Source organism: Gekko japonicus, unplaced genomic scaffold (genome assembly GCF_001447785.1).
Source record: "Gekko japonicus isolate JY-2015 unplaced genomic scaffold, Gekko_japonicus_V1.1 scaffold1969, whole genome shotgun sequence".
NCBI classification, from domain to species: Eukaryota; Metazoa; Chordata; class Lepidosauria; order Squamata; family Gekkonidae; genus Gekko; species Gekko japonicus.
The window spans coordinates 4,263-16,463 of record NW_015173195.1 but is presented as its reverse complement, the minus strand read 5'-3'; the positions used below and the strand labels follow the sequence as shown (position 1 = coordinate 16,463).

At 44.3% G+C, this 12,201-nt stretch overlaps 1 protein-coding gene across 1 annotated transcript in view; it reads left to right on the top strand.

The window, feature by feature from the left end:
- IGF1 (insulin like growth factor 1) overlaps window positions 1-10,213 on the top strand; it is a 98,531-nt gene extending 88,318 nt beyond the window's left edge. Inside the window, exons 3-4 of the mRNA XM_015422626.1 lie at window positions 9,302-9,482; window positions 10,123-10,213. Of these exons, the coding sequence (XP_015278112.1) occupies window positions 9,302-9,482; window positions 10,123-10,213 (272 nt within the window). The remainder of the gene's footprint in view (window positions 1-9,301; window positions 9,483-10,122) is intronic.
- The last annotated feature ends 1,988 nt before the right edge of the window (window positions 10,214-12,201 follow it).

Genomic DNA, 12,201 nt, shown 5'->3' with positions numbered 1-12,201 from the left:
ATTTATTATTTAGATTTTTATCCCGCCCTCCCCGTAGGTGGACATTTTGGAACCTTAGGAAAACTATGGGGTGTATTTGCTATGATCCCTAAATTGTAGGGTGGTAGAAGTGCACAACTATGACACTAATTTTTTTTTAAGCTGGTGACGTCAGAGAAGAGTCATTTTCTTTCTGGGTTTCTGTGAAGTTCATACATTTCAACAGAATTTGTTTAACGTATTTCTTCCTCACCTTGCCAAGAATCTTGCCACAGTTCTGACTGAATCTCCAACAGCAGAGAGGGAATAAAAAAAAAAATGAAAGTGGGAAACCGGTCTGCTCCCCCCCCCCCCCCAGTTTCTAACCTAGTATACTTATCTTCAACTCTTTACCTAATTATTCTTATGGCCAGGAAACTGAATCTGTTGCTGAAGTGTCTCTTATGAAGCCTTAAGACTCAGTAGACTTAATGAGAGAAATGAATCATAATGGTTTCTGCAGTTGAACAGCTACATTCTGCAGTAGAACAGCTACATTCAAGTCCAGTAGCACCTTAGAGAGACCAACAAGATTTTTGAGGTATATAAATCATAACACTCAAAAAACAGTGGAAGAATATTTTCATCTTCCAGGATAATCCATTGCTGACCTAAAACGGGCACTCTTCAGACAGTGAAGCCCCAAGGGGAGATTACAATCCGAGATTGCTAAATTTGATTTCATTCACAAATTCATTAAAATGGACCCCCCCCCCCAGGGCTGAACAGAGACACAGGATTCTTATCGCACTACAGATGCTAATTTTCTGTCCCTAAGCATTCCCTCTCTGCTCTAATCAAGCTGATTACAATGTGCATTGTACTTTTGTATCCTGAGTCCTTTCTTTGCTACACCACCTTATATCCCAGGCAGGACTCCGGGATCTCCATTCCTACCTGTATCTGACCAAGGGAGCTCTGACTCTCAAAAGCTGATACCCTGGAAATCTTGCTGGTTTCTAAGATGCCACTGGATTTCAGTCTAGCTGAACGATAATGTTCATGGTAAAGAAAATCTTAGATGGGGAAAAATACAGGGCAGACGACACAGTACAGAAATTACATCACTAGCCCTATTTAAAGTGAAGTGCTGCTGTTTCAGAAGCCAGCTGTTCAAAGAGTAGAATTTTATAACTCACAATTTTTTTTACAAGAGCCAATAGAATGGTGTGATTAAACATTACGTCAGTTTGTAGCACATGCAGTGTCAGTTTGATTACAATAGATTAAAGTGGTAGCCAAAATACCATTTTTGATCTGCATGATAGGAAACCTCGTGAGAGCTAACCAAAAAAATGTGATGGAATAAATTCACTTCAAGTGCATGAGTAATAACATCAGCAAATGAAGGCATAAGACTCTTACATGTTGCAGTCAGCAATTCCGAAGGCTGAATAAACATAAGGATCGTATTAATGACAGCCAGAAAAAAACCCTGAAACTGGGTCATGATGAAAGGAATGTATGGCATGTGGGAGCAATGTGCAGTGTCATAGCAACACAACAGGATGTTTCAGCAACTGTATAGGTAATCATAATAATCATCATCAACATAATACATTTTATGACATTAAGTGCGCAGATGCTGACATGCTTCATCTTAAGCACTTCACTGAAGGGACGACACATTTCAGGACAGAACCATACATACAATATAAGTCAACAGATATAATTCATATCTTTGGACTTTGGTTTGGCTGTAGTCTAAACAGCTGGTTCACATGACTGCCAATTGGCTCTGGGCATGCTGTTAGTTCAGTGCACATTACAGTGTGTGGTGCTTCAGTTTGCCATGATGTCCAAATGTTTGCTATGATGTCCAAATATAGATAGCTGGGCAAACTGGAATCTATTTCTTCCCCACAGACCTGCGATTCTAAACCCTCTCTAGCTTGCCCAGGCTCTTCCATTTGGATATCACCACAAATCTGAGTCTAATTATCAGCTTCCAAAACCAGGAGGCCATTCCCACTCTGCATATGAGGAGAAGATGGAGGGAGTGCATGAGCAGCTCGTGCCTGCCACAAAACAATCTTCTACTTGGTTGTGAAAACTGAATAGGCCTCACTTAATCACTGACTGAATGAGGTATCATGACTGAGAGACCAGAAAGTGAGTGCACACAGACTCCAAAATGCCCCAGTTATGACAAAACCTGAAAAAAAGGATATTTGTACATTTCTTACCCCACAAAGTTAAACTACAGGGCTCTTTTTGTAGAAAAAGCACAGCAGGAACTCATTAGCATAATAGGCCACACCCAACAGCAGGAACTTATTAGCATATTGGGCCACACCCCTGACAGCACAGCTCATTGGCACATTAGGCTGCACCCCCATGTTACCAGAAGTGTGTTCATCCAGCCACACCCACCTTTTGCTTGTTATTCTGTTTACCTTGTTTGTTGTCAAAACCCAGGGCTTTTTTGTAGCAGGAACTCCTTTGCATGTTAGGCCACACACCCCTAATGTAGCCAACCCTAATGAGTTTCTGCTGTTGGGTGTGACCTATTATGCTAATGAGTTCCTGCTGGGCATGGGCAACTTGGGAGCCAGCCTGAACTCCGTTCCTGTGCATTCCAGCCCAAAAATAGCCCTGTCCTGGAATACAATACATCATATAGTCCTAGGCACCTTTTTTAAACCAAAGAAGTCTCCAGTGTTGAGTCATTTTTCCCTATTTCCCTCAGAATTAGATATAAAAGCATAGGGTAAAGGTTTCCCTTGCCAGTGAAATCCGACTCTAGGGTTGCGGTGCTCATCTCCGTTTCCAAGCCGAAGAGCCAGTGCTGTCTGAAGACATTTCCGTGGTCATGTGGCTGGCATGACTAAACGCCGAGGCACACGGGACGCTGTTACCTTCCCACCAAAGCAGTACCTATTTATCTACTTGCAATTTCTTGCTTTCGAACTGCTAGGTTGGCAGGAGCTGGAACCAGAGATGAGAGCTCACTCCGTCATGCGGCACACTCGGGTCTCGAACTGCCAAACTACCAACCTTCCAGCTTGCAGTTCAGCGTTTTAACCACTTGAGCCACCGCAGCTCCTTATAAAAGCATACCTAGCAACAATGAAGAAACATCCAGACACTCCTGAGATTGGCACATAACTCCAATGACTAGAAACGTCTGAGATATTTGTATACTAATCATTTTTATACCTAACAGTCAAAGCATGGTATAGCTATTGGCAAAGCACGGAGCATAGTAAGGGCCACATTTCAGCAGAGAATCAACCAAGTCACACATGTTGAGGAGATTAAGAGTTCTGTTGCCTCTTCAGGTTTAGATTTCTGGAGGGGGCACTTGTAGTGGCTGCCAAAAGCATAGTTTTATCCCAAGTGCAAACTCCACCTGAGACTCTGGAGAGCTGCTGTCAGGAACAGTAGACAAAACTGACCTTGATGGACCAATGGTTGTCTGATTCAGTATAATAACTAGTATTATTCTGCCAAAGTTAAGGATAAAGCCCTTTGGGTTCTAGGGACTGATCATAATGCTCGTGACCATGATCCTTCAAAGCTACTTATTTGCACAATCCTCCACAGTTTCCCATTAGGCCAAAATGCAAACCACTACTTTCATGTCCTTGTGTCCCCTTGATATCCTTAGGACTGCACACGAATACAAATCTTCCACAGTTGCCAGAAGGCAGGGGAATGCGCTTCCCATGGACTGTGAGCATGTAAAATGTGATGCAATAAAGTGGCTGAGAGGTGGAACTTTCCCAAGTCAAAACCCACCTTGGCCAGGAGCTTGCCAGATGGCCTTTGGCAAGACAGACTTATCCTGTCCTCCTCCTTCACCACCTACAATGTATGTTAATATTGTGGAGTCTGTACAGAGTCTTTGTAAAGGGTAGGAAGACGATGAGTGTCAAGCAATGGAATGCCCAGAATATTCTATTTATTACTGTTTTCCTTTGCCTGCTATCTCCCATCATGTGACCAGTGCTTTACAGAACAACAACTAATTATGAACCACCTTGTGTTGTCTCAACTTCTAACAGGAGTATCTATGCTACGGGTTGGACCCAGACTAGATTTTCCACTAATAGAATGCACTTCTGGCCACAGAACAGAACTGCCCTGCCTCCCATCGCAGACACCCTCAGGAACGACATGTGGGGCAAATAATGGGTCTGTAAAAGACCCCTTCCACTGTCAGAAAATTTAGTCTGAATCCAGCCATCTCTCCCGATGATAGTTCTTTCTAGTCCTTCCCCAGCTGATTCTGCTACCTCAAGCAATCCTGCCTGGAGAGAGCCAGTTTGGTGTAGTGGTTAAGTGTGCGGACTCTAATCTGGGAGAACCGGGTTTGATTCCCCACTCCTCCACTTGCACCTGGCTGGATGACCTTGGCCAAGCCATAGTTCTGATAACAGCTGTTCTTGAAAAAGAGCAATTTCTGTCAAGAGCTCTCTCAGCCCCACCTACCTCACAGGGTGTCTGTTGTGGGGAGGGGAAGGGAAAGGAGTTTGTAAGCCGCTCTGAGACACCTTTGGGTAGTGAAGGGCGGGGTATAAATCCAGTCTCCTCCTCTTCCTCCTCCTCTTCTTCTTCTGCTTATCTGAATGCCCTCTGGCCACATCCCAGCACCAACATTACTGTATGATCTGTCTGCATGTTTCCAGATTTTGGGCTTGTAATACATGGTTTATTTGAGGCATTTGTTCTTCTGGATTCCCAGCCTTCTTTTTTTTAAAAAGTAGGAGGGGTAGCCAACAAGTAAGTGAAAGGGGATGGGAGAAAAGAGAAGGGATAGGAGGGAGAGCAATGACTCTTCTGAGGCATTCCAAGCTCTGAAAGTAGCTTGGAAATCTGACAAATTTGAGAAACATCTCAACTTCCTGAGCCTTACTCTGATCCAAGGTAGTGGGATAAGCCTATCTCTACTTCAAAATGTGTGTAAGCGCTTCTGAAATAGTGCTGCATTTTCTTGTCTCTGCACTAACAGGCCTTTCTGTCCCTTGGTTGCTGTGAGTAGTTAACACCTGAAAGCCAACTCTGGGCTGTGAAATTCCTGGAGATTTTGGGGGTGAAGCCCGGAGAGGATAAGCTGTGGTGAGGGGAAGGGAGGGACCTCTGCAGGTTATAATGCTATAGAATCCACCCTAGAAAGCTGCCTTTTTCTCCTGGGGAACAGGTCTCTGCAGTCTGGAGATCAGTTATAATTCCAAGAAATCTTCAGGGGGGCCCTGGAGGTTGGCAACCCTATGAATATTCCATGGTGCTACAACAATGGTCAAAGTATATGAGAAGCTTGTTTCAATAAAGTGCTCTGGTAGTTCTCACCTTCAGGTTTTTCCAACATCAGGGCACCTTAGACAGAGCACCTTAGGCCCACCTTAGGGTGGGCTCAAAGACTTCATTCTTTTTCTAGCTTTCTGCAGCTTTTTGGCCAATTACTTTTTAACATTTAGGGTGCGTTCAGATGGGGCATTTGCAACGGTATAGGTGCCGGTTGGAATCGGTGTACTTACCGGTGTTCACACGGCAAACATCTGCCTTCCGTCCCTAACCGTTGCAAAGAGCTTTACACCGTTGTATTCTGCCACTAGGTCCCCAAGTGGTGGTATTCTGAGTGCAACGGTTGTAATCGCTTTACCCCCATCTGATCGCTTTCCAACGTTGTAGAGCCACTTCCGTTCGGAAGCCCGAAGCTTCCAATTTTCGCCCGCCATTTTGTTTTTGTTAGGTTGGCGATATGCGCTTGGGCGAAGCTTCGCCCCGGCATTTGTTTTTTAAAAAAGAAGAGGTCCTTAGTTTAAGGTTTTGGAGGACTCCGAGACCTCAGGGAGGCCAGTTTGGTCTTTAAACTTTAAAGGTAAGTCCTTACCTTTAAACTTTAAATGTAAGACGGGGTGTTTTGTGCATGCGTGAAGATCACCATTCTGTGGATGGCTGCCTATGCGCATGCTCAAGCTGAGTTAAAAAAAAAAAAGCCGACGCCCGCTGCATGTGAATGGGCATACAGCAATGGGCTCCGCAGACAGGAGGTAAGTGTGATCGTGTTTCAGCCGTCATAAACTGCACCGGTTCCAACCGGTACAGTTTATGCTGGCTGAAACGCCCCATCTGAACGCACCCTTATAGTACCATATACATGTTAATTTGACCTTTCATGCCTATTTTAAAGAAGAAGAGAAGAAGAGATTGGATTTATACCCCGCCCTTCACTTGGAGTCTCAGAGCGGCTTACAACCTCCTTTCCCTTCCCCTCCCCACAACAGACACCCTGTGAGGTGGGTGGGGCTGAGAGAACTCTGACACAAACTGCTCTTTTTCAAGGACAGCTGTGCCAGAGCTTGTGACTGACCCAAGGTCACATCAGCAGGTGCAAGTGGAGGAGTGGGGAATCAAACCCGGTTCTCCCAGATTAGAGTCCACACACTTAACCACTACACCAAACTGGCTCTTAAAGAGCCTTTTCATTCATAATGTGGCTTTTACTTCAAGCAGGGGGTCTTTTGTGATTGGCAAAGTATTAAATCTTGAATTAATTTATAGCCCCCGGGAACAGTTGCTGAAATCTTCTAGTATTTATAATGATAATGCAATAGGGTTTCCAGCCCCCTAGTCCAGGTGGGGTTTCCCCTGCTTTTGCAGGCTCCTCCCTGCTGCTGGCCAGCTGGCTGGCAGGGGCAACCCCACCCACAAATGCCCCAAAACACAGCACGATTATGTCACCCAGAAGTGATGTCACCACGCCACCAACATCACATGGTGACGCTCTAGTTTGGGGGCAAAACTCTATGGTAAAATTGGGGTCTCTGAAAGGCCCGGAGATCCCCCTCCCCGGCAGAAATGTAGGTCCTGGCAACCCTATAAAGCAAATGCATAGTTCAGAGTACAGCATGTTGTTGGCTCAATATTTATTTTATTACAAGAGAAGAGCTGGTCTATTAAAACTCCCATGGAGTTGCTTCCAAAATTTTCCTCATATGAATTTTGCCCCAGACGTCTGGCTCTCTGTCACCCACGCTTGTTTCTCACCAGGAACAGATGCACTAGGAATTCTGCATTAGGAACTGGCTTGCAGGGTTGCCCATTACCCACTGGGGCTGAGAGATCTCCCACCCCCAGAGGCCAGTGAGATAACAATAAAGTAAAAAAATTGCAGTCAGCACAACATCATTATGTCACTTCTGGGTCTCCCCCAGAAGTGATGTCACAGCAGTCCAGGCATTGTCAAAAATTCTATGGACCAGAACAGTGTGATGTCATTCCTGGGTTTTCCCAGAAGTGAGGTGGCACTATCGTGCCAACAGCAACTCATATGCCCTTCCTTGACTCTCGCAAGTTCCCATTCCAGAGTTAGTTACAGAAATTAAACCAGAAATTAAGGAGAACTAAGTCTTAGCAGAGAGTGAAGTTCTGGGGCAATAAAGGAACAGTAGTTCAAAAATTTCTAATCCCATGAGTTTAGTAATTCTTTCATTCACATGGGTGCAAAATTGTACTGCTTTTCAAGCATTAACAATGCAAGCAAGTCCTTACAAGCTGTGATATGAGCCATTCCCCCATTAGGTACAACTGTTACAAGCACGAAGACTGTCGTGCGATTATCTATGGCTGGTTAACCCAAAGCAAAGGATCAGTTTTTAAAATGTGTTCTATAAGATGCCATGGAAATACCCGACCAGTTTTTGTAGTCAAAACCTCAGAAATATCTGCATGAGAACAGATGTTCTGATGCAGCACATGTCATCTTCCAGACAATATGCCCATGGGATTTCCAGTGCATAGTAGCTAGTAGGAATAACATGCAATCCCACATGAGATGTTAGCATGGGGAAATCATACCTTTTTATCATGTTTGACACATTTGCCCCAGAATTCCCAAAGTATTAAATTGTTCAACTAGAAGCCGGAAATGTTCTCATGCAGCCATTACGAATCTTGTAGTGAATTTCTGAACGTAGCTTTCCCATTGTTAATATGGGGGGAAAGAAAGAAAGACAACATTAGGAAGCAATTACGAAAACAAACCCCAGTGATTTCCATCCAGCTAAATTGTATGCAGATTTCAGCAGAGTGTGGAAAAATATACTTTCTTATACAATAAGACCTAGCTCCTTTGAAAGCTTCCATTAGTCAACCAAAGTCATACTATTTATAAATATGTCTGAACAGTTTTTTAAAATTGTGTGAGACTAGGGTTGCATGGCCTGGCAACCAATGGGAGATGGGGGGCAGGGACTTCCATCTCGTGTGGGAAGCCACTGGTGTCCATGAAGCAATGACATCACTTCTGGCAGACTCTAGAAGTTACATCATTGCACCAGGGTTATGTTCTAGCATTCACCGAAAATTCTATTGGGTGATGGCTAGAGCATCACCCAATGTGATGAAGTCACTTCCAGGTAATGCCAGAAGCCTAGAATCCTATGCCGGGGAAGCTGCTCACACCTTCTGTTTCTCCCAGGGCTTTCCTTCCACTGCCCAGCTGAGCAACAGGAGCTCCAGGTGGGACATCTCCTCCCCCAGGGGGAAACTGGCAACCCTCTAGGAGACACCACCTTACTGCTCAATTTAAAAAAACAACAAAAAACCCTGCACACATACCAAACTATGATAAGAAACAAAAGACTGGAAATTTTCATCTCAAACTATTAAGGGCTCATATTCTTAAGAAACCAAATAAAAGATCAAAGTTTAAATACGTAAGTTTCCTTATCTCAAATAGGAAGTCCTGGCATTCAGTCCTCCATCTCTCCAAAAATATTAAACCAGAATGTAACTTTTGGATTCATCTGTCCATGGGGAGCCGTGAACAACCCAAAAAAAGTAATCAAAGAATGCAACTGCCCATCAGATGAAAGATGGAGAGATGCCATACTGCCCATTATAATTGTATTTTCTCTTGACATTATTTCTTATCCATTATTTTATCCCTAGTGGACCTGAGGAATTGAGGTGTCTGATCTATGCATAGTTTGTTCTGTAATTATCAGGTATTTAATAGACCTTTCACTGCTTTCGAAGAATCACAGAAACGTTAATTTTTAAAATCAAAATAACAGTCACATAAAATTTTACCTGACTAATCGCTGGAGTCCAAAGTTAGTGAGTGGAATTAAATTTTCTCAGTGGGGCCGTGAGATAAGGACATGTCTGTTCCCTTTTAAGCCTGTTTTGATTCTCATCTTTCTCAAGATGGTTCAATTAAATATATCAAAGCACGTGCTTTGTTTCATGCCGAGAGATGACCCAGCTAACAATACTCGAAAATTAGATTCTTGAGACTTCTCTAATCAATTGTTGATGTTTTTGTCCCATACAGGTAAACCAGCAGGGTATGGAAGCAATAGACGTGTAAACCCCACCAAAGGAATAGTGGATGAATGCTGTTTCCAGAGCTGTGACCTGAAGCGCCTGGAGATGTACTGTGCACCTGCCAAACCACCGAAATCAGCACGGTCTGTACGTGCTCAGCGCCATACTGATATGCCTAAAGCACAAAAGGTAGGCCTTTATTCAAAATCAGATAATCTGCTAATCTGAGGCACCTCCAAATTTAAGTCCATCACTGTGAAAAAGTAATACCAAAAATTATTCATGTACAATAAATTCGTTATGCTTTTACACACTTGGAATTATATCTCCACTATAAACATTTGCTTGCAGGGTTCAAGGAGGGGTAGAGGGGCTGGCAGGGACCAAATTTCAGTGATTGAGCACATTTGTAAGATTTTAGGGTTCCATCTCCAAAAAATCTAAATTCCTTTTTAAAAATGTCAGTGTGATCCACTATGGTATAGTGGTTTGAATGACCTGGGTGGCCCAGGTTCAGATCCTCACTCTGTCTATCAGTCTCTCAGCCTAACCTACATCTATTGTCAAGAGGGAAAAGGCAGGAAGAACTATTTACTCCATTACTAAAGCTCTTAGAGAAAGCAGGATAAAAACAGATCTTGGGGAGCACAGCTGGAAGAGACCTCTGTTTTGGGAACTGTAGTACTACTAAAGTAGACAGTACTAGACTGGATGAACCAATGGTCCAACAGCAGAGTTGCAAAAGACTAGATTAGATTAATATCAGATTCCTCCTAACTCTCCCTTAATAGAAAAACATGAACAAACAAATATTTCATCTAAATAAATGCCTATCTACTTAAAGAACTTTAGAAGATTTAGTAGAGGAAGTAACCAAATTAAGGAATGGAAGTGTTTGAACTGTGATATTATGTTTTGAAGCAGAAAGGTAATCCATAAAGTAAGAGAGTTAGTATGATAGTATGTTAGTATATAGACTAAGTTAGAGTTAGTAGATAGGATGACTGGAAATAATAATAATGGGAAATAGACAATAGGAATGGAATAGTTAAAGCCAACAGGCATAGCAAGGAGGGGAAGTCCCCCGATAAGAGGGAGGAGGGTTTTCTCCTGTTGCAGAGGCTTCCTCTGCAGCACCCAGTTTCGGAGGCAACCCTGTTCAACTTTCCTTTATAGGTATGGAAGAAAGACTATAAGTATAAAATAAGGATGCACGGAGGGGATCCAGCAAAAGAAGTATAGAAGTCTTGAATAACTTAAAGAAGAATGTAATAATGTTTAGATCATGAATTAGAGGAAGTTGTACGGCGGTTTGGGCAAGCGGGTAAAGAAAGGGAATAAGATAATGAGGATAGAGAGTACTTATACGCTTTCAATGTTTAATTTGATTCTTAGAGGAGAATATGAAAAATGAAGTGTTAAGATATGCATAAAATATCTGGAGATATATCAATTAAAAAAAAAGATTTGCCTAATGGCTGATGTGAGAATTTCACCTGAGTAATCTATCATTACTAATCAAGAGACAGGGTAGCTAGGTAGGAAATTAAAGTCCAAGGTCCTTAGACAGGTATTTGCAGTCCTAGGAGGGAGCATGGGTGAAGTGGAGAACAGACCAACCAATGAACATGACTGGACTGAAACAAGCCACAGCTTTATTGAGTACAACTATAGGAGCACTGGCACACATGGGGCACGTAGCCAGCAATGGACAACCCACCTGTTGACCAATGAAACCCACCCTCTCCTAGCCTGCCTGTTGGGGGAGCAACATGGAATTGCAAGTGCCAGGATTTCACATGGGCACACAGGCTACTGGCCCCCAGGTCCAGGCAGGGGTTCCCCCACTTTGGGGGGCTCTAATCCACCCCCGGCCAGCAGGCCAGTGGGAGAAACTCTGCCCCAAGCCCCGTCCCCAAGAGCGACCAACCACTTGACCACCACTCTCTCCTTCTGCCTGATTTAAAGGGACCTCCATCTGATCAGTGGGCCACGTGGTCCCTGCCAATCAGCTGAAGCCCTTTAAATCAGGCAGGAGGGGAGGGAAAGGGGTGGCTGGGCAGGTGGTCACTCTTGGGGGTGTGGCTGGGGGGACAGGGCTTGGGGCATCCCCCCACCCCCAGAATGCCCCCCAAATCCCCCCGCTGGAGCAACGAGGGGACCTGGCAAGCCTGTGGGCACAAGCCTTTGCATGGTTTCCCTGCCACCTGGAGGTGAGGGCCAGGCAACAGCCCCCAAAGTGGGCACATGGCTGAACAGCTCTACTCCCTTATGAGGGTCCCCAGAATGGGGGAGGCAGGCACACAGGCTCAGCCCCCCCCCCCAAGGATCCAGCCTGATGCCCAAACCACCTACCTTAAAGTGTGACACAGCATGCAAGTAAGAAGACCGAATTAACACACTGCCACAATGCACAAACTGAGAAATGGTGGGGTGGGAAGCTTCAGCTCACAGTGAGCAAGCCCGCACAGCAGCACTGACTGAAATAGAGCAAAGGCAGACTAGAGTGAAGCCTCTGCCTTCTAGGTCCTCCTGGAACCTTCACCCCCCCCCCATTGGCCCCAGGTGGATGATTGGCTGGCCTGGGCTGCTGCTGGTGCCCGTGCACCTGGCTCTTTACTACAGCCATGAAGCCAAGGGGAGGAAGGAGAGGTTCCCCCACCCTTGCTTGCTTTCAACCCCACAGTCACAAAGGCAACCCCAGGTAAGTCTGGGGACATTGCTGTTTTGCATTATTTTCCAATTATATAATCCTAGTCAAATTTTATTGTTTCGTGGATGGTTTATACTGTCTGGTTAAATTCATATTTGTAATCTGCCTTGAATTTCACTGACAAAGGTGGGCAATCAATCAATCAATAAAATATTTGCACATCACTGAAAACAAAGGCCTGCCTTAAACTGAGC